General features: G+C 45.2%; 1 protein-coding gene across 2 annotated transcripts in view; it reads right to left on the bottom strand.

Annotated features, from left to right (window-relative positions):
- Window positions 1-721: 721 nt before the first annotated feature.
- Window positions 722-25,872, bottom strand: part of LOC119445857 (5'-3' exoribonuclease 1) — an 89,853-nt gene continuing 64,702 nt past the window's right edge. The window contains exons 27-39 of one of the 2 annotated variants that reach the window (XM_049663678.1): window positions 23,748-23,831; window positions 22,940-23,075; window positions 20,056-20,245; window positions 17,755-17,984; window positions 15,900-16,049; window positions 12,281-12,455; window positions 11,887-11,944; window positions 8,283-8,364; window positions 6,843-6,965; window positions 4,450-4,495; window positions 3,848-4,203; window positions 3,356-3,571; window positions 722-3,082 (exon numbers count right to left, since the gene is read on the bottom strand). In XM_049663678.1, coding sequence (XP_049519635.1) covers window positions 2,711-3,082; window positions 3,356-3,571; window positions 3,848-4,203; window positions 4,450-4,495; window positions 6,843-6,965; window positions 8,283-8,364; window positions 11,887-11,944; window positions 12,281-12,455; window positions 15,900-16,049; window positions 17,755-17,984; window positions 20,056-20,245; window positions 22,940-23,075; window positions 23,748-23,831 — 2,218 coding nt within the window. In that variant the 3' untranslated portion in view covers window positions 722-2,710. The remainder of the gene's footprint in view (window positions 3,083-3,355; window positions 3,572-3,847; window positions 4,204-4,449; window positions 4,496-6,842; window positions 6,966-8,282; window positions 8,365-11,886; window positions 11,945-12,280; window positions 12,456-15,899; window positions 16,050-17,754; window positions 17,985-20,055; window positions 20,246-22,939; window positions 23,076-23,747; window positions 23,832-25,872) is intronic. The other variant, XM_037710160.2, reaches the window with a different exon arrangement.

Genomic DNA, 25,872 nt, shown 5'->3' with positions numbered 1-25,872 from the left:
ACATGGCCCAAGCATCAAAGAAACCTGAAACAATCTTTTCGTTAAAATGACAAAGCCATCAAGGTAGTGCCTTAAAGAGCCCCTCACTAGGCCACATTCGAAATTTTGGTTGTAAACTGCAAGTTGTACAACATGCAGTTCAGGGAGTGTTTATCAAAATGATTTTTTCATCTTCATTATTGGAGGAGCTAGAAGAAACAACTTTCTGTTACCATGCTGCCAGGAGGCGAGCATCACTGTAAACAGAGACTCTCTCTCCCTTTGCTTCGACTAGCACCTGCAAGCCACATTCCTTTCCTGCCTCCTTCCCATACAAGAGCAGAGGGACCATGTCCGGTCCAAGTGATGAGCCACGCCTCCCCCCCTTTTTTTTTCTCTTACATTTCTGATGCACTGCGCATTTCCAGTGGCGGCTTGCAGCTTCTGCAACCGAAGTCATGGTTGGCGATGTTGCAAGCAATGTCTCTTGCGTAGAGGCATCTGTGCGTGTGACCTTGACTCTTGCTCGAAGCATGGCTCCCTCGAAAGAAAGGGCGCACAGCCTTTCATACTTTGCAGACACTATCATCATTACGTGAGCTACAAGCCATGCTTGTTTGTTTGCAATGCCAAAACCATGTGAGGGGCCCTTTAAGCAACAATCTGTTCAACCAACACATTATGAAGGTCTTTTTGGCATTGCATGACACTTTGTCTTGCCAGTTGAATGAGAAGAAACAAAAACACAGAAGCACAAAATTTTTTTGAAAGAGTTTATTTACAGAAACTTTCCATATGTATGGGTGCCAATTAAGCTTGCTTACCACATTATCATATTTAGCTTCTGAAACATGCCCACATCGAAGATGACCCCAAACAATTGGTATTTACAAACACATACTCAAGTGACATTCTCAGCAGGCTCAAGTACACAGACACATAAAATGGCAGGTACGTGTTAAGAAAAATGGTCACAAGGAGATGTACAAGAATGTTTAGAAGATTAATGCATGACTTCTGCATACTACTAGAGTTACTACGGCGACGTCTAGCAGTAGTGTCAATGCACACACCGCTGCATGGTAGAGTGCTTCACAAAGTGTGGAAATGAGAGGTACGGTAGTACACATGGATTTGTAAAAACTTCTCCATCCTTCTGGATTCAAGCAAACCATCTTCTAGCATTATCATTTCAACTTTGCTTTATGACAATGATTAGCCTCATTTACCCACTAATTTTATCACTGTATTCTTCTCTGAACATTACATGTTTATAAAATAGTTTATAAGTTTATAAAATAGTCTCCGATAGCAAGCGTCACTTCCGAAAACATTCAGATCTGGCAACATGCACACTGAGAAGTGTTCATACTATTTGCGAGTCAAATATGCATAACACCTTGATATGTCCGTGTTGTCCTTTAAAATGTGCCATTAGCACATAACACAGCTGAACTGCAAAGAACAATAAAAGAATCAGCCATTTGCTCTGTCAACAAAGCCATGCCAATCCGTAGTCATGCCAAATCCATGCATAGTACTACCAATGATTTATGGTGGTTGAACAACTGCAGCACCAAACTTCGCTCTAGTAATTTTAGCAGAAAACTCTATGGGTTCTGCCTACAAATGACTGCAACAGTAAGGAGTGTATGAAATGAAGTTTAAAGCAACATCAATCATTAAATCTGATGAATTTAGAAAGATGACACCAGCCTTAGTGTGCCATACAAGCAAAACAGCTCATGTAAGATCACACACGACTTCCTATACCAATGTTGGGCAGAAATGCAAAGTCTTTATTAGCTGTCAATTCTCACAAACACACAATAACGGTATTAACGACAAGTCCACTAAAAAAAGGCTTCTAGTAATGCAATGCCATTCATAAAAGTTGATTTAAAAAGAAAAAAAGGGGGGGGGGGGGAGTGCAGCATTATTTAGTGGTTTCCTCGAGTTTCAAAGCGCAAGAAAGCAGAAGAACGCCAGTGATTATAATGTAAGTAATCAATAAAGTACGCAATTTAAATAACATAATGTTTTAGGTATTTCTGCTGCACAGTATGCGTCACAAAAGAGAGAGGCTCCCTTTGCTAACTGCTGCTGGTTGCTGTTGGCTTGTACCTTCATTCTGGCTGACTCGGTAGCTAGATTGATCACTGTTTACATTAGCCTGATAACAAGAGGGATAATTTTGCTTTTATCTAGAGTAGGGGGAAAAGAAGCATTTCCTGTAAAGGAGATGATGTATGTGCTCCTGAAATTGCAATTTACTGCTGTAATGGCAGTGTGCAATTATTAAAAAGCAGCTACTGCAAGCACAGATTGCCAAGGTCTTAACCCTTGCAAAAATCAACACAGCTTTAAATGAACCAACATGAGAGTGAGAGATGAATAAAACATTTCATGCTAATGGGACATTCGCAACAGTGATTCAAGGGTTACTAAACCCCACTTGGGTTTATGTGATGAGAAGCACCCAAAAGCGCAATTATGAAAACTTAAGAAAAGAAATTAAAACCTGCGTGGCAGATGGAAATCGAGACTTTACACTGCGGGGCCACTCACAGAAGTGCACTGTACACCAGTGAACCTAAGTGTAGTTTTATATTATCCGATTTGCTCGTCCGTGGGCTGCACCTATTGAGCTTCCACGTAATACAAAACGACTTCTCATAGGAGCTTCCCCTAGAACACTGAAAACACGCTATGTGACCTGTGACTGGGCCCCTCAGGAGGGGGCGTTGTCGAATTTCACAGCCAGCCTCGACTTGCGCGCCGGAGGCTTTGATTGGGCTGCCCGCGTTGCAGGGGTGGCAAATGTGGCACTGGAATCCTGGTTGGGTTTGGCCTTCGCAGATTGCTGTTGTGCGCTTGCTGAAGCTGTGGCCACATCCGCTGCCTCTGGCTTCTTGGCAGACGATGACGCAGCCGTCGGCTGCTTTGCAGGAGGAGCACTTGCGTCGAGATCAACAAGCTTCGGTGGTGGCACTGCCGCAGCCAGTGGGTCCTTTGCGCCTTTCGCAGTTTCCTTGTTCTTTCTCGGGGAACTTGAACCAGCTGTGGCTGTAGCTGGCTTGGGAGCAGGCTGCTTTCGCATGACCTGAAAGAGCCGACAGGAATTTTCTCACTTGTGATGTGGCTACTGTGTGTATTATTTTTGCCATTTTGAAGAATTGGAAGCCTTGTCACTGTTGAGCTATAACATTGCCAGTGTGTTACATGGAAAAGAATCTGCACTGACTAACACAAATGCGCAAGAAACTATTACTGCAGCAGCTAGGCATCCACAACATGCAGAAAAAGAACCATTCCCGCACTCGATCGCAAACGCTTAACAGGATCTGCCCCTGCCGTAGCTGTGGGAGAGCCTCACCTGAGTGGGCACGAAGACGCTGGCCGATGCAGAGAGTTGGTGCTCATGGAAAGTGGCTGGCCGCGGAAGACAAGGCTCGGATTGCTGCTCCGCGTGACGACCACCGCCCCTCTGTGCCAGCTGCCTGTCCTTCTGTGGAGACCTGCCAGGAAGCTGGGGTCGCAGCAGACTGTCCGGATGTGGCTGCCTGTGAAGCTGCTGCTGGTGTTGCTGGTACTGCACGTACAGGAATAAGACCGAACAACAATGGTTTGCTGTAGTTGTTGTAGAAAAAAAAATTAAAAAAATAGGCGAAGTTTTTTGTTTTTTTGTTTTTTAGAACTTCCAAAGCAGTGCATCGGGTAGATTCCAAAAGTTTCAGAGTGCTCAGGACAGTGACCCAGGCAAGGTTGGAAGGTTGTCCAAAAGCCGAGTGGCTGGCCAGGCAAGGCCCCCCCCCCCCCCTGATCAGCTATACTGACTTTCGAAATAGGAGCCTTTCAACACACTTACCGAGAGCATTGTAGGCCGTGGCGCAAAAACGTTGCGGGGATTGGGGAAGTAGGGGCGCTGTTGGTACTGCTCCTTGCCCGGTGATGTTGCCATGTACAAGGGGGTGCGGGTGAATGGTGCCTGCATCCTCGGCATTTGCCATGACAAGCCGTAGCTGGGCTGCAGAGGATGCTCGATTGGCATGCTGTTCAACGTCTCCATCAGACGGCGGTTGCTCTCCACAAAGGAGTCCGGAATGAGAGACGCCTCACATGGGGGTGGCATCCGAAACTGTGCCCCCAAGCTGCCGGCACCACATAACGGTGGTGGTGGCGGGTTTCCGAAGGGAAGGGGCAAGTTGGGTCGCTGAGCTTGCACTGCGCAAAGCGTGTCAAACGGAACAATGTAGCTTTAAAGGCATGCTAAAGGTAGGCATGAAAGTCAGGACTTAAAAAGGCACTGAAACACTTTTTGAACACACCAGAAACTGAGTAAAAGTGAAACCTGCTCCCCTCTCTGTCCCTCCCACCTGCAACGATCTAGCAACATTTTTTTGTCCTCAACAAGAGCCAGCAAATGCTGTTGCTCAAAAATAAATGACAGCTTCACTAAAACATGCTTACCTGCTATAGGAGTTGGTTGCACCAGCTGAGGGGCCGGCGTTTTCTTCTGCATTATATATAAAAAGAAACCATAGGCATAAATAAGCTTTACATGCAATGAGCAGCCTGTTCATTACACTTTACATAAGAATTGGAAACAACTTTAGGAACGTCCAGAAAAGTCAATAGCTGCACCAAAACGAATCATGAAAAAAATGTGGCCTCATCCATGTCACTACACGAAGAAAGAATGCAAGCAAAGCATATTTCATGTTTTCTGCACAATGAAGCTTTTTTTTTTTTCATAGTTAAACTGGTAGTTTCAGTTATTCATTTGGCATATTTGCCATACTTGTTACATTAACAATACTTTAACGAGGAAATATCCCGTACATATTCAGTACGGTGCCGTACTAGTCATTCTAATATGCACATTTGAATCTGCGTGCAATTTCTTTGAATGCACAATTCTGTTACGGCCCCTTCGGTCATATGGCAAGATGTCAGACAATATTTTATAACTTTCCATTAAATTATTTATCACTTTTTTTTCTCTACAAGTGCCACGGGAAACAGAACACAGCGACCAATTTGCATGATTATAGTACATCCTTTTTTTTTTTTGCATAGTTATTAGCCCAAACTTGAGTGCGCCTCGTGAGGGATCTCCCCAGATATTTTTCAAGGGTGGGCATCTTGCAACCAGACATGGGGGAGGATTACGCACCTAAGCCTCTCTCTCTTTTCTTTTTACGATACCCTTCCGTCATTATGAATTGTATGGTCACCAATGTTGCATTCTGGACGCATTAACGAAACTAATGTGAGCCAGTGAGGCACCCTAATGTGATCGTCGAAGTTCACTGGGACAAAGGAATGCACATTGGTGACGCTGCCAAAATGAGCGCAAGACATGGGCCAGCAATTCAAATCTGCACCAGTCGATAAGAGCGTTTTTGTGTCTATGGTGGCAGCAGTAACAAATCGCAATGCTACTTTCCCCACTTTTCTATCACTACTCTGCTTTTACTTTTGCATGGCGAAATATGGCACCACGGCTATGTAAAACTCGGATCTCTCCTCTTTGCAATGGTTCCGAAATGACGGCGTTGCATCAAAAGTTGCGCACACTGCAGTGCGATATAACCTTCCAATGCCCGATTTTTTTACCCGATTGTTGTCAACAGCACACTTGAAAAGAGCAATTCTCTCAATTCTATACCTATTTTCTTTCAATACTCCTCCACGTGATAGACACCCAAGATAGAAAGCAAGAAAAAAAAAATTTTTTTTTTTTGACTAGTCAATTGTGTGGAGAACCCTGGTCAGAAACTATGCCTCGAATATAGGCTAGATCTAGCTCCAAAGCCCAATTTTCCATTCTAATATGTAGTGAGCTCAACCGTTATGCAACTCAGCTCAGAGAAAAGCCTCCTGAACAGATCAAGCTGGCAATGAAGTTGCCATTTATATGCATGCAACTTTCACAGGACTTGAGCCTCGATTCTCCAACATTGAGACAATCGAGACTGAATTGAGCGAGATTCAAATACCGAGACGCATGGCGTGTGACACAACATACAGTTTTGCCAAGAAGACTGACAGAAAGAAAGAGAGGAAAACCTAGGGGTGGGCAAATATGTGACGTTAATATTTGAGAATACGAATATGAATAGAATATTAGACACTGACCATTCGTATTAGAAAAGGAACTAGTATTCAATATTTTCGAATATTGGAAACTAACCAAATATTTCGCAGAAACCAACTGTTATCCATCTGCTAAACAAAGTATTGCAAGTTATCAGAAGTTAAACAATGACACAAGTTTTCGAAGGAATGCAGAAACAAGATGGATGTATTGTTATCGGTCTAGCGATAGAAGCCTACACGACAACCTGTGAGATTTGCTTGTAGTAGTTTGCCAATTAGTGCTTTTGGCAGTCGTCATGTAGCAATTTTATCTTTTATGCTACAACCAGCGATGTCTTTCTTGCAATGGGCCCTTTTACGTAAGTTTACGGCACACTTCCAAACTTCTTTTAATTTTTTGGCAGCAGTTTATTAGCATTTTTGTAAAGCTCTATTTCATACAGTGGCCATGTGGTTCTTGGAAAGCTTGTTGCCAACCAGGCTCTAAAAATGTTGAGCGGCTATTTGTACAATTTTTAATGACAATTAGTGATCTTATGTTTAAAACTTCTTTGCCGTTGATTGTAAGCAGCCCTTTTTGAACTTGTCAATACAGGCATGCTAACTAAGTATGTATATGGAAACAAATATTCCTACAGTAAATACCTATATGTGCCTGCTGTTTGACTATTCCATATTCAATATTTACTATTCATATTTGATTCGTATGAGAAAAATTTCATATTCGTTCGTGTCTAGAAAAATTATATAAAGGGACGCACAGTGACAAATGCAAGAGCTTGCTGGGCTGCATCCTGTAGTGCAGACTTCTGGTTGTCCATGCAGGCGCTGGCAAACTTTTTCCCGTTCGGAAGGACGACAAAGGCCTTGAATTTCTTCGGAGGCTGTAAGAAATTCGTCAACAATACTAATGTGTACTGGTGTGTGAGTATTGGAAATTTCAGTATGAATCACATAGTCCTCGCTGTCTCATTTGTACCATATTTGAGAATTTACTGTTCAAAATTTTAGAATGCAAGGGGTAGCAATTGGAGTTTACAGTGAGAAAGACAGGTGCAAGAAGGTTGGGGCATGATAGTGTGGTGTAGAGTGCCAGCGCGTGCGGTGCAGATCGCGCAAAGAGCAATGCATCGATGTGACCTTTGACGTTCGAGATTTGCGTGTGTTGCATTGTGCGGCGCCGTAAATCTTGAACGCTATAGCCGACTGCGCTTAGTGCTGGCAGCCGGCGCTCACAAATCAAACACAGAAGTGTAAAAAGATACGGATATTCGTCCTGAGCAAAAGTTTGCCAGAAAGGCGGAGCATTGATAGAAAACTACATGAAGTAAGGATCATAGTTTTATTGGTGTGACGTGCGCTCAGGCAAACATTAAGAGATCTCACTTGATGACCACGAACTCGCAGTCACAATGCAAGCGAGCGCTTCGCATCGTGTCTTGGAAACTTGACATCACGTGACCACCTACACTAGATGCGCGGGAACAACAAAATGTGCGTCAGAACTCCAACCATTTCGGCTCCGCCTTTACACTTGCCGCGAAGAGATAACTTCCAAGATATGGCGTGTGGGCCTACACGGATGCGCACGAGGAAGGAAAGGCAGATAAGCACGTTTCCCTGCCCCCAACACATGATCTTGTTACCGCGCATTCACCCCCTCCCCATCCCTCCTTGCGCAGAAGGAATTGTCAGCTCTCGTTTCTGCGAGCTGCGAGCTGGCGCGTGCCCCGTGGCCTCAGCAAATTTACCAACACAATAATGGCGCAGCGATGTTCCTGCCTGCCGTGTCCCAGCGCGCGCACTCTGACGGCGGTTTTGCCGCTCAAACTTTTCATAAAAAGGACGCTTGAAATAACCTTGGCCTCGGCCAACATTTTTATAGTTTCTAGATAGATTTACTAACCATACAGGCTTGTAAATCTAGCAACTGTACATGATTGAAATGCCCGAAAACTTTGTTAAATCAAAACCGTGTCACGAAATCACTTAGTTAAATTCCAAAAAAGCAAGAAGTCATGAATGCACCCAAGATCAGGAAATAAAAATAGTTTGTTACATTTTAATTTCGTTAAATCGAGGTTTGACTGTATTACTAAATGCTGTAATCAACCACTCTGTTAATGAACTTTTCAAAGTTTCGAGCATCACCGGTGAACTTTACGACTTGGTCACCTTGCTTTGAGCTCATTTGTACGCACCTGTCCATCCATTCCAATGCAAAAGTGCTCTGGCTCTGCACCCATTGACTCTTTCGTGCACTTCACCAACTCCTCGAGGATGCTGTAAAGACAAAGTAAATTTACAGCGCAGATGCGCAATCTCACTCTAGTTAGGTTGTCAATGCAGGATCCTACATTGAAACATCACTCAGGACTCAGCTTTGTAATCAGTTCAACTAATCTGTATCAGTCAATGGTGCGCGCACACTCTTGATGCTCCTTTACATTTTTACAGCTTACGTTTAACTTAGCTGCAATAAGTGTGCATTAAAATGGTCACAGAACAATCCCTTCACCAGTACCACTTTGTTCTTTGAAAAAAAAAAAAAAGCATGTTCATTTTTGTTATTTGATCTACAACCAGTCCTCAACTTTTTTTTTTTTTTTAAAGTTCTGAGCATCGTCTCCAGCGTCGTCGTCGTCGGTGGCTTCTGTTAAATCACTTTTTTCGTCATCAGATGGAGAGGCACATAGTTCTCTCCTTTACTAAAATCGTCTTCACTTTTGCTAAAAGCTTCCGAATTATCGCCGTAGAAGGCACTCAGCGAGAAGGTGGCCATGCTTCGCTGCAAGCGGCGCCGAATCCGAGCTGCGTGCCACTCGAATAATCGAAGGGTTGGATGGATGGATGCCATGAGCGCCACCTTTGAGACGGGGTGGTGGGTTGCGCTATCAAGCTCTTGTTATTATTTTGCCTAATGTCCTACCTTTATTTTTGAGAAACACACAAATACAAAGAATTCCAAGCATCAACCTTATTGAACCATTACTGGGAACTCTGTTCCTGTCATCCCCGTTGTTTGTGGTCTCCCTACTTTTCTGCCACCAGACCACCAACTGCCTCTTACTTGCCACCAGACCTCCAACCGCCTCAGCGTAGCTTGTGCGGTTGAATCACACAAGCTACGCCATCTAGTGTAAAAAAGCAAAGCTCAAATCAAAGCAATTACTGACTTTTTTAAGAGATGGCGCAATATGCATAATGAGAAAATACGAGCGCAAAGCTTGTCGGGCCGTGCCCAACGGCGGACCGCTGCGGCCATGTTGCGTTGTCGAGAGGGGCACGACAATGGACCGCAAAGGCCTAACCAATTTTCTGTTTGTACTTCATATGTAAAGTTTTCACCATTCCTGCAATAAACCCATTAGGGCCGTACTGTAGTGTGTACAAACAAAGAAATAAATAAGAGGGAATATAGGTATGCATCATCTAATTCAACCTAACACAAACTTAGATATTTGTGTTGCAAAAAATAATGCAATTACAGTCGAATCCCCCTACAACAACGCCGCTACAACGAAATTTCAGCCACAATGAAGATTTTCCGATTTCCCGTCAGCTGTGCATAGAAAGTAATGCAAAAAAAGTCTCTTCATTATGAAGGCGTTTTATTCGGTATTTCCGCTTTAACGAACTTTTTGAGAACGAAACTGGCACTGAATTGAAATTGGAACTGCCGAGTAGTCAAATTAGAAGGCCCTTCCAAAACTTGACAATCGTATGTCCACTTGAATGAGGTTTTCGCGAACAAAATCAAATTCAAAGTACTGATTTACGTCACTGCAGTCCATAGCCACGCATGGTAATCACGCGCCTGCGTGAGACTGCATGGGATCACCACAATCGCTGCCGTTTTCTGCGGTGTGTGTCCGGTCGAAATGGCTATGCCAACGAAGAAGCGTAAATTTATCTCTCTTGAGGAGAAGGCACATATGATCACCGAGGCAGAAAGCGTAAAGAAAAAATTTCGCAGTTTCGCCCGAAAGGCGGAGCATCGATTGCAATAGCAGATTAGTAGACAGCTATACGAACTAAGGATAGTAGTTTTATCAGTCGTATAAACTTGAACACATTCGCTCACTAACTAAATTAAAAAGCACGGTGTCACACGCCGCACAGGTAAACATAAAACACATTTCGCTCGATGAACGCGCAAACTCGGTGGCAACACGCTGGAGTGAGAAGGCGCGAATTGACCTCCGTGCTGTCTCTCACTTCAACGTGAAATAAACGTTGAAAGCACAGCGCACACGACTCTACCGGCACTTCTTGCACTTTGCCCACATCGCAGATCGCTTTCAAGGCCCGCGTAGGCACGCACTTTGCATGCACTTTGTGCACGCCGCAGATTGCTTTCAAGATACAGCAGCCGCGCCGCAGCCGCTGTTAACTTGATGCCGTCTCGTCGTCTGGGGAAAATGACAACCTGCTAGACACACTGACTCCGGCGACTGCTTTGAAAGTAATGGATCCTTTTGACCTCATCTAAGAAGTTATCAGAGCCCTCGACAATGACATTGCGATGGCTCTCTTAATGGACTGTGAAGCTTGCATAACGCCTTTGCTTGCCATGAAGCACAAGAAATCCAGGCTGACCGACTCCTGGAAATAAATTGCGCTTGCCGACTTTTGTCATAAATATGCAATGAAATTGTGATAATTCAAACCGCTTCATTGCGATGGTGCACGTGCCGCAAAATGAGTATTTCGCTATCGGCCGGGCCACGCGTCGAGTTAGCCGTCGGCCGCAATGTACGAAAAATGCTGTAACAGCGGCGCGAAATGAATTCTCTCGTGAAGTTGACACTTTATTGACCGCCTTCGGTACGTCTCAACCTTTGCCCCCACGCCATCGCGAAGATTTCTCGGAGGATGGTTTCGGTTTTGTTCGCGGCTTTGCCGTTTGGCATACGTATATACATGCTAATTTCACGTCAATGAAGTTCAGCCACAACGAAATTTCGCGCGTGTCCCGTGAATTTCGTTGTAGTGGGACTCGACTATATTACATGAAAGGGCCCCTAAATCTACCTGAGCTCAAAAAATTAGCTTCAGAATTACATAGTGGCTGATCTACAATGAACATACAGTCAAAAGAATTTTCTGAAATGGTGTAGTAATAGCAAAGTTACCGGCACTTGATGAACTACTACGTGGAGGCCACGGTTTCCCTCCATCACCTTCACTGCCCTCCCCCCTGCTCCTTTCTCCTCACCACATACCCTCACTAACTCCATGCAGTGCAACGTAAGCTATGGGTCATATCAGTGCAATAGAAGAAAGGCACCTGCACTCTCCGCCCCTAAATGCCCTTTGGGCAATGCCAACTGAATAGAAGCTTCGCAAAAGGTTCAGTGAAATGGGCGAGCCTCCCCCTCCTTTATCAGAACACACAGCTGGGTCTTGTGGTGGCGCTGTTGTCCCTTGTCGACCGACCAAGAGACAGCTTTTACCCTGGTGAGGTCCCGTGCAGCACCATTGTTTAACAATGAACGAGTGGAGTGACATTTCTGTGACCAGTGGCCGCAGAGTGCTGCATGTGCTCCTGACCAAAACATAGCATGTCGTATACTGGAAGCACTAAGGCGAACAATTAATACAAAATGTGTTGTAACCTTATGCCCCCAAGTTGTTGCAACATATGAAGTAGTTATTCTTAAGACAGCATCACAGATCAAAGACAATTGCACTGTACAAACACGCAGAATGAGACATTTATCACTGCACCACTTGCGAAGTTTCCACAGCGTTGCCTTCGAAGTATGAAACAGAGTGTAAGTGCAGTCGGAACAGCAGACATACCTCGCTGACGATGGAGCCACTGGAATACCTGGGCTTTCCTCCGCCTGGTTCATTGCTCCTGCAATCAGTGCAGCAGATTAAAAGAAACACACGGATTCTCAAGCTCTAAACAGAAAACAACTGCTTTCCAACTGCTTAAAATTATGTATGGCAGCTTGACAGTTACATATGTAGTCTGCTCTCTCTTACCTCACATTGACTCAGCTGATCGAAGCTAGTCGCACTCTGTCTCCTGTTTTTTACACACCACTCTTAGGTTTAGCAAAGAACAAATGTTCCACAACCAAGTCGACATTTGGTATTAGGAGGTCCCCTTGGCAGTAACCTTTTAATGAGGCACTGACTAAGCTTATGTACGGGTTTTTGTTATTTGGAAATTCACTAAACTCCACACCTTTGAAGAGCTCGTCCAGTGAGAGGGGAGTGCCCTGGTGTAGCGAGGAGGGTGATGCCTGCTGAGCAGCTGGTAGGGTGCAGGGCGTGGGGGCTGCCGTCGCCTTCTGCAACCCCAGCCACAAGGAGGCAAAGTCTGACGTGCTTTCACCGGATGACTCAGGAGCTGGGGATGACTGCAAGCAAATGAAGGGGCCAATTTAGTCATACTTTAATTACAGTTGAACGTTGAACCTCACTATAACAAACACAGATACCGTAGGTTTATTCGAATCTAGGCCGATAGTTTTTTTCAAATAATCATATACGAAACTCTAGGGTCGGCTTAGATTCGAGGATTTAAAAAAACGCGCCATCTAGAAAAGGCAGTATCGTCATGGAAAATGGGTGCGCGTTACAATCGAGGGCGGGTTAGAATCGAGTAAATACCAAACGTTCAAGCCGGGTGGGACTTCGGCATCGATAAGAAAAACATCCGTCGTTGGAGGGGGCCATGGGAGATGCTTTTGTGTGCGATCGATAAGAAAAACATCCGTCGTGGAGGGGCCATGGGAGATTGCTTTTTGTTGTGCGCACGAGGTGGCAATTGTGTGCTCCTTAAAAAGTGCAGGCATCTCTATGCGCTTGATGGTACTGATAAAAGTGCACTGTTTGAAGATGGAAGATAGCGACGAGGCTAACAGCGATGGTGACGTAGAATGAGCTCGGCATGTCATGTTTAATAAATGCTGTTTAATAAATGCTGTTTTTTTTAATAAATGCGGCTTCGAACTTTTGGGGTGTCAGGCTTAGAATCGGAGTCGGCCTAGATTCGAGTAAATACGGTAGAACAAATTATTCGACGGAATTATCTCCCTTTACAGCCAGCCGCCACCGACAACGATCGCACGTGATGTCACTCTACTAACCTGTTAAGATTAACCTGCCGAGGACGACAACACCAGCCTTTCAGGGGCACCTTATCCCTGTCTGTAACTTTTATACCACGAATGAAAAAAGAAGGAAACAAAATATTTCTTGCCAATATTAGTGCACAACGAACATGTGCTTACAGTGAATATCAGATATAATGAGGTTCAACGCTAGTTATGCACCCACGAGTGTTTTTTGTCTTCTGCTCACATCATAATGCAGCCACCATGGCCAGGGATTGAACCCAGAACCTTGTTCACAGCAGTAGAATGCCATAACCACAGAACCACTGCAGAGTAGAGGCCAATTATCGTGTGCGCGCTTATAGCAACTATAAGACACAATAGAATGGGTGCCAAAGGAAGGCAAGTGCAATTGAGCACGACACAAAATTAGATGGTGCGACGAGGTTAGGAAACTTGCAAGCGTAGGATAGAGTCAGCTGACACCAAGACATACAAGGTCACTGAAAGAGGCCTTTGCCCTGCAGTGGGCATAAAAATGGGCCCTGACGCTGATAAAAAAGTTGTCGCAGTTTCACCCGAAAGGCGAAGCATCAATTGCGATAGCAACTTAGTAGAGAGCTATACGGAGTAAGGATAGCAGTTTTATCCGCTGTACAAACTTGGACATGCAGCAGCACCGGCAACACACAGCACTGTTGTCGACGCCGTCGGCGTTTTGCCCGCGTTCGCACAAAATGCGTGCGGCGTTGGTGACTGTTGCCGGAGCCTCTAATAGAAATAGGCACTTGGTGCCGCAGCTAAACGTCGCCTCCCTTCCCTTGCCCCCCCCCCCCCCTGCCTTTCGTGCGTCAGAAGAAGGCGCGTTTGCTCTACATATATGGTGATTGTAAAGGAGGAAAGAGACGCCTACTTCTGCAGCCTTTAAGGGAGCACGGCACAGAACGCGCGTTTGTTCTCCGCCGTGCGTTCACTCCTCGTGAAAGCGCGCGTCCCTCGCGCCCTTTCACTCGCACATACAGCGTTCGGCGGCGCGCGGCGACGATTTCATCTCCATTGACGTCATACGGAACCTCACGGCGACGCCGACGGCAGAAATCTGCTTTGGAGTGTCCATATAATTGCTATCGCAATAAAACACCAAACCAGGTCAGGCTGGTGAAGTGTCCTATTAAAACTTCGTCAGCAACTTCTTAGCAGAAGACAGTCGATCTTCACCTCAAGCACGCCCTTTTTGCTTTGCCAAGCTACATCTCATCACATGTTCGTCATGCTGGTTTTAAAGTGCCAAGCTGTCACACCACCAACTTGTACTTTCATTCATTCATGGCAAATACGTCAATAGAATAGAATATCTACATCACCAGCAACCTGGATCAACCTGCGTTCATGACTTCCCGTATTTTCACGCGTATAACCCACACCAAAAAAAAAAAAAAAAAAAAAAAATTGAAGTGAAGTTGGGATGTGCGTTATACCAACACCACCTAGATAGCACAAGGGCTGTTCACTCTGATCCATGATGTCATGCTACCTGGCCCGAATTTTCCATTGCCAAGCCTGGCGTGACGAAAGCGGTGAGGTCGAAATCATCGCTGCTTACTTGGGAGCTGTGCATCCCATTAGATTCTATGGCAGTCGGGCCAGGTAGCTTGATGTCATGGATCAGAGTGAACAGGTCTTGTGCTATCTAGGTGGTGTTGGTTATATGAGAATTTTACTTGGTGTGGCTTTACCGCAGCGCGTTGTGCACTGCTGTGTAGTCACACCTCAAGGCAAAGTTCTCCGCCATTGATTTCGTTATCTTCTAGGGTTATACACGAAAAAAAAAAAAAAAAAAACGGTATGTCAGCAACAATGCACCACAAAAAATGGCGGGCGTGAACAACGATCATCCTCTACACTCTTTTTTGTTGGCAAGGTGGTTTGTCATCTTTCTAAGTGTTGTGCGACTGCTGCAGATAGCTGAAACTGAAACTTTCAGTGTCTGAAGTTTATTTGAATTTCGTTTGAAAGGGGGGTGTCAAGACAACAGTTCTGCGTTGATTTGGTATGAAACCACTTTAGTCACCGACACCTGCCGACACAGCTTCGATTAGGCCTAATGGGCTGGACAGTGCAGCTGCGACAAAAATTTGCCGCTGGCAGATATGATAACGGACCACAAGCCATCGCGGAAAACTCTTCGCTAATACGTTCCTACAGGTGGCTCACCAGTGATTGGTCGCAAGATCACATGTACGGGTTAGATTGACAACTGTTGAAGCAGCGTTGGGCGACCGGCTGGCAACTACTGCAAGCATGTCCGCAAGCGAACTTGACATGAGTGCCAAGTTCGAAAACTGTGGGAGTCGGCGTGCGTAAACACTACTGAACACACATACTGATTTGATCTGCGTGCATTCCGATGGAAAATAGCCCAATCTTTGCACATGCTTTCGTGCTTTCCATATGCGCTGCTTTTGTTGTTCCCTCTGTCCGCGTTGCGTTAATGGTTTCGATCACTCTCGTCGACCTGGTTCAACCTCCTACCGAAGACATTGCGCGCTGTGGGAACACTGCGTCCGTCAAGGCAGCGACCACGGCCAGGTGTTTCACCGATTCTTCGAAAAATCAAATAGTGGACATTCGATTCGCAAATTGAATAATCGAGAATTCGTACACACACTTAATGATTACAAGAAATTGCAGATTTCATTTACTTTCAATTTCAAATTCATGATGAGAAGCCGGATGATGGCGTACCTTTTGCGCCTCAAATGGAGAATTAGGAGAATGATGGAACCTGTTCTTCGCTTGCCGACGCTGTGGCGACAAGTCCTGCCAGCCGTTGCCTGTGCTCGCGTGGGTGGCCCGTGGTTGAGCCGAGCTGGTTCTGACCTTGTTGCCAACAACCTGTGCCAGACAAAGGGAAGCCGACCAAAATATCCTATAGTGGTGCTTTGGAATGGTGGATTCATTGATTCATGGGGTTTAACATCTTAAAGCAACAGTGCGGCTATGAAAGATGGTGTAGACGTCGCTCTAGATTAATTTTGACTGACTGTGTTTTCTTTAATGTGCACCTAAATCCGAGTACATGAGAACTTTTGCATTCTGCCCCATATGGAATGCAGCCATTGGAGCTGGGAATTGAACCCATGACCAAGCACAGCACCATTGCCACTTAGCCACAATTGTATTCCTTACAAGTGTGAAAGTAGCAGGGGGTTGCACTATAATCAGGTGTAGACTTAGTGCCTCACAGCTGTGCTGCCCCTTTACGCGTGCGCGCGCGTACACAAACACACACACACACACACACACACACACACATCACAGTTGAACACGGATATATTGAACCCAGATATAACAAATTATTGTGTATATCGAACAACCGTATTATCCCCTTGAATATCACATGCAAATGTATAGGGATGGTGCACGCGTATTTAGAATGCCCATTCACCAGCACATTTGATATATTGAACGTGGCGCCATGCTGAAGATCTCAAAGTGCACTTCTTTGTGCACTATGAAGTCTTCTGGCACCTGGAGGTAGAGAGAAGAGAATCGTGTGCCGGGGAGAGTGTGGAGGAGCGCATGGCAAATAAGCGCCACCTAGAGGAAAGTCTAGGTGGCGTTGAACGAAGGGGGGAATGTTGGCATGTTTGGCGTGCACGACATATTTCATGAGCTCTCCCTCTTCGTGGGAGTTGTTCCAGCTGAAGTTACTGCAGAAAGCTTTGCAAAAGCTGAAAACAATGTTCAAGCTATAGCGAATCTCGATGACAAGGACATTGTGGCAAACATCGTGGAAACCCAGGAGAAAGGCTGCTTAAGTAGCGACGAAGATCGTCCAAAAGAGATGGCAACACACCCGTGCACAGCCACTGAACTGGCATTGGCACTTGAGATAATTCGTAGTGTCTGCAGCGATACGGAAGGCACAGCAATTTTTTTGCCCGTAAATAAAGTGTCAATCATTGTATTCTGCTGGTGCTAACATACGGGGCAGAAACTTGGAGGTTAACAAAGAATCTCGAGAACAAGTTAAGGACCGTACAAAGAGCAATGGAACGAAAAATATTAGGCCTAACGTTAAGAGACAGGAAGAGAGCGGCGTGGATCAGAGAGCAAACGGAAATAGCCGATATTCTAGTTGACATTAAGAGGAAAAAATGGAGCTGGGCAGGCCATGTAATATGTAGGATGGATAAACTGGTGGACAGAGTTACAGAATGGAAACCAAGAGAAGGAAGTGCAGTCGAGGACGGCAGAAAACTAGGTGAGGTAATGAAGCTAGAAAATTTTCAGGCGCAAGTTGGAATCGGCTAGCGCAAGACAGGGGTAATTGGAAATCGCAGGGAGAGGCCGTCGTCCTGCAGTGGACATAAATATGGGCTGACGATGATGATGATGAAAGTGTGCTTACTTTTTTTTTTTTCCAAGTTGCATGCAGTAACTTAGCGGCCTTCAGACGTACCAATCTGTAAGCTGCCGCTTATCAGGGCCTATTATTTTATACATCAAATTACCTATATGTTGAACTTTTTTGTGATACCCTTCAGATTCGATATGTCCGGGTTCGACTATACCACGACGGGAATCAGCATCTCACCAGTGAGTATGAATCCGCCTGCTGTTGGCGGCGTGTGGGCACCTGGTAGAGCTGCTGGCTCCGCTGCCCTCGGCTGCCGTGCGAGAGGTTCACCAGAAACAGAGTGGAGAGGCGGTAGCCATGGTGTTCCGAGCACCGCAGGGGCAAGCCACCGGCAAACGGCTCGTCAAACACCACTTCGCACATCTGCGGCTCATTATTCTCCACTGTAGAAAACAGAAGGTGAGGCCCTATTAGAAGCTGAAACTTTCAGTGTCTGAAGTTTACTTGAATTTCGTTTGAAAGGGGGGGGGTATCACGACAAAAAGGCTATATGAGCATGACCTGTGTCCTTAACACGTTCAGCTTGGCACCGTTGCATAGACATACAGGACCAGTGAAAACAACTATTGTACTGTAAGCGGAACTCTAAAGGCGCAACCGCATGCATGCGATTTTCGAGCAATCTGTCGCTGTCGGTTGTCCTAGCTTTTTGGCCAACCAGAAAATTCTGCTTGTCACCCGTGACTTCCACCGTGCACAGCGCGATTACGCAACAACATGGCAGCAACCAGCCCACCCACTTTGATCTGAATTTGCTCTTGCAATTTCCTGCCTGCCGTGACAGCGAAAAGTAACTAGTAAAATCAGCCATCACTTTGTCTCGTCTCAAGCCAAGGACAAAGTATAGGTGTTATCTTGTCGTTATTGTTGAGATTGGTTGTTTGTTTTGAACCGTTAGGCCTCGGATGCCACGGAGAGCCGCTAAAGTGTTTTGAGTGTTGCTCACCAGAGACGCCACGGTATTTCACGCTGGCAGCCTGGCGGCATAGAATGTATATCCACTGGAGATTACAGCATATTTAAGCTACATTTAATCAAACATTGGCCTCGTGGTATGTTTACGATGTCTTTACGTGCACATGAATGTATTTATTCGGACTATGATGATAAATTGTTTGAACTTTTTTTCACGATGTCGTGTCCATGTGGTTGCTCCACGACACGACGTGACAGGGTCGGCTTGTCGCGTCGCTTGAATATCGCGTGCCACTTAAGACAAAAAACTTCACCGAGCATGCATATTGATACAATGTAGCAGCACAAAGCAAAAGGCAAATAAGTTCAGCCAAGATGAATATACTTACACAGTTTCATGCAATGACATTGATTATCGACTTTACACAGCTTTTGTAATTACACCACCACCAATGAACACACATGCTAAATCCGTTACCTTCAGTGGCTACTTTTAAACCTTTCAGTGCTTGTTTTTTTTTTTTCTCTCAGATATGAAACAAACACAATGATTTAATTTTGGTTATTCAGAATGGGGAAATACGACACAGATAACGGTAAGTGCACTCACATGGTTATTTATTTATTTTATTTTATAGATACTGCAATCACTATGCGGTGATTTTAGCAGGGTGGTACAAACATAATGAATACATTGGTATGTACAGAAAATCCACAGGTTAATAAAAAAAAAACCTGTTATTTGAATAAATACAAAGCATGCACGTTGGGCACACGTGTGAGAGCCAAAAAATAAAGACAAAGGAGGGGGGGGGGGGGGTGCCCCTGCTAAAACGCACGACAGATGGAAGAAACACACAAGAGTGGTCTTTGCACTACACGTGAATATTTTCTGGGAGTCACTCCCCTTTTATAGGCGGATGCACGCTCCGCGCGGCGCAACCATGCCCATGAAGGGGTGCATTCCGCAGTGCGCTAACAAAAACCCAGACTGAGAAAACCCAGAGAGATGAGAAAAATAAGCTTCTACAAATATACAACAGATGTCGGAACTACCTTCGAAGTTCGCCAACTTTGTTTTACTGTGCAGGTCCAACTGCAGAGAGTGGACCATACCGGTATGTCAGTGGCACTGAAAGGGTTAGGGGCCCCGACGTGCTTTTCCAACAAATCACAGAATGACCTCACTATTAAGGTATGTCGTCTCGCGAATCTCATGGCACATAAATTTTTGGATCCTTCAAGTATAGGTGAAGCTATACCATAGATACCCGACATTCTCAGTTTTTGTCCTCGCTAGCACACTGGAAGCTACACAGCGGAGAAGCGCCACCCAAAAGTTGATCGTCGTGGCGGTGAAAGGGCTCATCACAACAGTCTGTAGGGGATTTCTGAAAAGTTCAATAATGTTGTGTTCGTAGCAATGTGGTTTCACTGTAACAATAGTCAAGTGCCAAGAAAATCCCAATGTTATAACCAGGTTGCATGCTAAAAGCAGAGCAAGTTAGCTCATCGCCTTGCACAGTTAGCAATCGCCTGGCACAAAAGTTCAGCGACACTTACATGGGAGAAGGCCGATGACAGTGCCCCGGTATCCTACAGGAACTGCGATGTTCTCGCGGACATTCACTACTCGGTCAAACAACTGGTACGCGGCCTTCGGATCGGGCGGCACCCAGCCATACTGGAGACCCGGCTGATACAGGTGCTTGGGCTGCACGTCCAAGAGCACTTCCTGTGGCGGCTCTGTGTCCTGTTTCACGTGGTTGATGCAGAAAGGGAAGGATATACAACATAAGGTAAGTGCGAGGATCACTTACGCGGAACACTAAAGGATAAATCAAAGACCATTGAAAGCGAACGCAGTGTTGAAAGCACGTTTAGGCTACACGCTGGTTACACCGCATAAACTTCAGCACTGAAAAATTTTGAAAAATGTAAAGAAAGGCAACTTCGCTAAGAACTTAAGCCATCTCGGGCATGTCTGTGGCAGGGGTCTCAAAACAGCAGCCCACCTTCTTTGAGGGCCATTCTGTCCCTTTGGCCAATTTCCTGGAGAGTAGCATGAAGGTGAACGTACGCTGGCTAAACACCTGAAAAAGCTTTCTCTCTCTTTCAGACTGTGTGTTCTACTCTTGGTCTAAGGCACTTGTAAGCAAGCCACATATAGCAATGCTGACAGCATCTGGAGGGTCACAATGCAGCCTTAGATATAGCTGCGGCAAACTGAAAATGACTCTTACAAGAAACCTATCACCAGTGCCGGGAAAGAAACCTATCGCCAGTATAGATTTACTCATGTTATAAGATGATACCGAACAACATTTTGTTGTAACATTCAAAATGCACCATTTTAGCAAAATAAACATGCGACAAAACTTGGGCATCATTGACACACTGGCTCTCATGACTTGCCTCTTATGTGTCGAATTTCAATTAGCTCTGCGAACAATTTCTACACAGAACCAAGCTACCATTGCCACCTTTTACTTAAACACTTCGACCCAACAAGAAAGGTGGGAAGCTTCTAATGGAAGAATATATTCAGAGTGGCTACCAGAACGAAGCACAAATTTCCGGCACCGGCCTCACCCTTCCAGAGACAATACGCATTAGAAGACTCGTTTCCAGTTAATTATCCCCAATCAAGAACAGGTGCATATTTCTAGCAAATTCAAGTCCGCAATTAGTGAAATGTGCTGGTTTGTAATCGTCAAGGGAGTGTCTTGGATAAAACTCTTCCTATACTACAATTTTACAAATATAACCAAACAGTGTTCCTGCTGACCCTTGGCACTTTACAAACAAGATCACGGGTGAAGCTCTACAATTTTCATATATGTACAGTCAGACCTCAGTATAACGAACACAGATATAACGAAGTAAATACAAATTTTCTTGCTAAGATCAGTGTGTTGCAAATATATATGCTTATAACGCATATCGGATATAACGAAGGTATTTTCATGTCAGATCTGACTTCGTTATAACGAGGTTTAACTGTATTGATTCTTTAATGCACTAGTATAAAAATGGATGCAACAAGCTGCTATCATCAGAATGCTTTAGAGTTGAAAATGCTGCACTAGCTAGCAGTGAATTGAACACCATGGTAGTCACGCAACAGCCGTAATACATTTGACTCAGCCATGTCCCCCTGGCTCTGTATGAAGTCAAAAGTGAAAGCAAATGTAGCTGCATGCGATTGAACTAGATGACCACTGTTGGCCTCCTCGGTGCATGTCATGCGACGAAACTACAAAATGTGATGCCGAGACCTCGTCATTTCCAGAGAGAAACATCTGGTTACTCTTGAGGTTTCATGGCATCAGCCATAAATTGCACAGAGAGCCTTGCTGCTTAATCGGAAACAGTGTGCGGGGACCTTCGCTTATCTCCCCACACATCCAGCGTACTTCTGTTAATTCGATCCTGACCCAAGGTCCCGGCCAGCACCCACGCATTTCTATGGGCACAAACTTATGTTATTTTAAACCTAAAATTGGCCTTCGCCCTATAATTCAAACTTGACCAGTCAGCTGATCCCTATGGTGACCGAACAGCGACCCTTTTACTGGCAGCGTCTGTCTCGGCAGAGCTTATGTGACAGTAAATGTGAACACACGTCACCTCCCGTCGAAAACGCCATTTTTGACCTACCCTAGGAAGATTTCTAAGCAATAACGGTAGCTCACAATGTCTGATTACAGTATTTACCTGATTCTAACGTGGGCCTTCGTAGTACGTAAATGTCAACTACACCTGAGTCGGTCAATTTTTTTAGTGGATTAATTCGTATAGTACATTTTTCTGGTTATTACATTTTTTCTAGAGTTTTTTTTAAAGCGTATCAACGAGGTTCTGTTGTAATAGACCCGTGCCCATTTTTCTTGCTAAAAATCAGGTGCACGTTAGATTTCTACTTTGTTTAGGAGCTTTAACATTATCTCTACATTAGATTTCTACTTTGGACAAAGAGAAAGCGGGTGTGTGTTTGATTTGGGGGCGTGTGCTAGAATCGGGCAAATACTGCCACATAAATCAGCAGTGTGTTTTGGCGTTTTTTCTGCATATTGTTTAGTTTGACTTGCCGGATAACTCCATCAATTTCGTCAGTCCTGCCAGGAAGTCGACTGTATTATTTTCTGATAAGCTTGACAGTGGGAGAACTTTCACTTTTCTTGCACTGTATTCAGTGTAAAGTACTTAAATCTAACCAAAGCTTTTAGTAAAAGAGCTGCTGTTATACATGCTTTCTTAAAAATTTTTTGCCCTTATTCGTAGGTTCACAAATAACTGTACCACTGCAATAGGCCGTTTGGTGCATGTAATGATATTAACAGAATGACTACAAAAATCGCTATGAACTAAGGCCCTCGAACATTCATCTGTTGCGCCTGTGCAGTGAAAAGTCAGGCAGGCAAGGGAGAGAGAAAACAAAATGGACCTTGGCTCTGTTGATGGTCTCTTCGATGGCCTTGATGACGCCCTCGTCAAGCAACATTGCGCCGCTCTTGACCCGCGGAACCTTGGAACACTCCTGCTCTTTTATCCACTTGGCCACCTCCTTCACCTCTTCTTTTCTAATAGGACAGGCAACGGCAAGACAAAACCATTAGTTGATAGGAGCTAATGAGCTTTTAACGAGACGTGCGCAAATGTTTACGACATTTTGAATAGCTATCAAATAGAATGACAGTTTGAACTGAGGCATTCAATTTGACAATTCAGTTACTGTTGAATTACTTGCTGCCACGCTAGGCCTATGGCTAACTAGTACCTTTATAACAACAGGCGTGCAAATGTTTACAAGATTTTGAATATGGTAGATAACGAATAGCAGCAGTATGAACTGAGGCATTCAATTACCGTTTCACTACAAGTCTAGGCATCTCGGGGCAACTTCCCCATGGCAGACCCTCGATTGCACAGAACGATTTGAATGATTCGCACGCACAAATTAGGAAGCAGGTGGGAAAGTTTCACTGCGTGTTTATTGCATTCTCTATCTCCATATTTCTGCAATTGTCTTTTAGGTCAATTAAGCTAAAATGTGCCGGCCTGCGAGGAAAGCTTAGGCCAGTCGACGGTGATGCACGTGATTTGTGTGCAAGAATGGGTCATGCTTGCATAAGTCACTTGTAAGCACAAAAATTGCTGCTCTCGTCAAAGCGCGTATGTTAAAAATGAGGGATCCATATTATCCTCTCTCTTCTGACCAGAAAAATCAGGTTCGTGTTGTATGCGAAACTTACCCCACTCCTTTTGGGTAAAGGTCTTCTACCGCAATTTTGTCCTGTCCCAAGAAGGAAAGAATTCTCTGCACGAAGTCAAGATACCTGTAAAAAAAGAAGAAAGGTAGCAAGATTTTGAACATTTCTTTGAAGTAGGGGTATGTGAACGTCAAAACTTTTAAGTACGAATACATGGCTTCAAATATCAAATCGAATATAGAATAACATGCACTTAGCATTTATTAGCAAGTCTGGTTATTTTAACACACTGGAACATCACAATTACATTGTCAATTGTAAAAAATTAGACTAGTAAGCCGTTATAGCACAATCTTTTCTTCTTTCTGGGGTTTTATGTGCCAAAACCAGTTCTGATTATGAGGCACGCCGTAGTGAAGGGCTCCGGATTAATTTCAACCACCTAGGGTTCTTTAACGTGCACTACAACACGAGCACACGGGCGTTTTTGCATTTCGCCTCCATCGAAATGTGGCTGCCGCGGCCGGGATTCGATCCCGCGATCTCGTGCTCAGCAGCGCAATGCCTTAGCTGACTGAGCCACCGCGGCGGGTGTTATAGCATGATACTCTGTATTTAGCTCAGGTTAACTTGGAAAATTGAGTAATTCCCACTACCGTAAAATTCCGAGCAAGCGCCCCCCCTCGAGCAAGTCGAAATTACCGGCAAAGTTAGGGGGGGGGGGGCGCTATCCCGGAACGGCACCAAAATTCAAGAAGCCACGACAAAATTTTCCCGCAAAAAAGAAAGAACCGCAGTGGGAATAGCATTAAAATTTTATGGAACATGAACTTTATTAAGCCAAAGATTTGTTAGTGGTGTTTATCACTCTCAACACCACCGTTACTCAAAACCACCAAAAGAACTACAGAAACCGCATCGACGCTGCACCGGCGTGTCGCGCGACCGGCGACGCGAACATTGGTTATGCAGCTTCTATTCCAGGCAAAATTATGTCCGCGAGAGTAAAGTGACGCGTAATCTTCACTTTATTAAAAACCATGTCCACGGCGAAACGTTTAGCACTAATGAGAGTTCCGATACAAGTGAAGCTCAGCTGCAGTGCATGGCTACCGACGGTGGACGGCGAACCGCGGCTCGGCCATGCTCGCATCGCAGCTGGTGGCGCCGCAAATATCAGCATGTTTTCTTCATCGTGTGAAATTATTGCGAGGAGAGGGTAAAGCGGCAACGACGTCAACAAAACATTGCTGCTTGGGAGTGTCGGCGGTTTGTGCTGAAGCGCCGTCTGCTACAGATTTGAAGTGAACTAAAAAAGGCCTAGCGACGATATCGGCGGCGAGTGATTAGCAGCGGTGAAGCTGCCGGCGATGCCAGAGCGTAGCCGCGACCACTCCTCTGTCACCGAGTGGTCACGTCGCTGTGCCGCAGGGAACTCCTTTGTGCCGTGCGAGAGGCAGATCTCGCCGTCGGCCGGCGGTCCGTGAACTACAGACCGCCAGCTGCAGTTCGCCCCGATGCACTCGTGTGCCCACTGGGGCGCCCGGGTACGACCATGATTCAATGAAATGGCTCATCGGGGCGCCCCAATGCGCACCGGTGCGATTTGCCGAATTTGCCATCATTTTCGTGGACTGGATGTGGCAGGCCAGTGTTGGTGCGGAGCGGGAGGGGGGGCGCTTTCCCGGAACGGCGCGGAAATTTGAAATTAGCAGTGAAGTTAGGGGAGGGGGCTCTTGCACGGGTGGGGGCGCTTGCTCGGAATTTTACGGTAGCTGTCTGTTCTCGTCAACCTGTGCTTCATTATAGAACATCAAATGTTTGTAAACTCAAAAGCATTAGACACTCTGCCAAATGTTACTCATAGCATTTGCTGTCAAGCAATAAGCTCAGATTCGGTTTGGCGTAGCAACAGAGTGCACCCTTGCTGTGCCCGTGCCCCTTGCTACTGAGAGGTTGGCTTTCCCAAACAGCTTAGACGCCCTATGGTTAAGCATGCTTTACAGGTGAAATTATGCCAGCCAGCGCGAGTTATTACAAAATTCAGCACAAAATCAGACACACTTTATTAGATTGGATAGAAACAACCGTTAAGAACTGTGTTTGCTCACGCACAGCCAACAATGTATTAAATTCATTTTGAATATTTGTATACCGCCAAATATTA

The sequence above is a fragment of the Dermacentor silvarum genome, chromosome 3, assembly GCF_013339745.2.
Source record: "Dermacentor silvarum isolate Dsil-2018 chromosome 3, BIME_Dsil_1.4, whole genome shotgun sequence".
NCBI lineage: Eukaryota > Metazoa > Arthropoda > Arachnida > Ixodida > Ixodidae > Dermacentor > Dermacentor silvarum.
The sequence above is the reverse complement of the archived record's forward strand: the minus strand, read 5'-3'. Positions and strand labels throughout refer to the sequence as shown.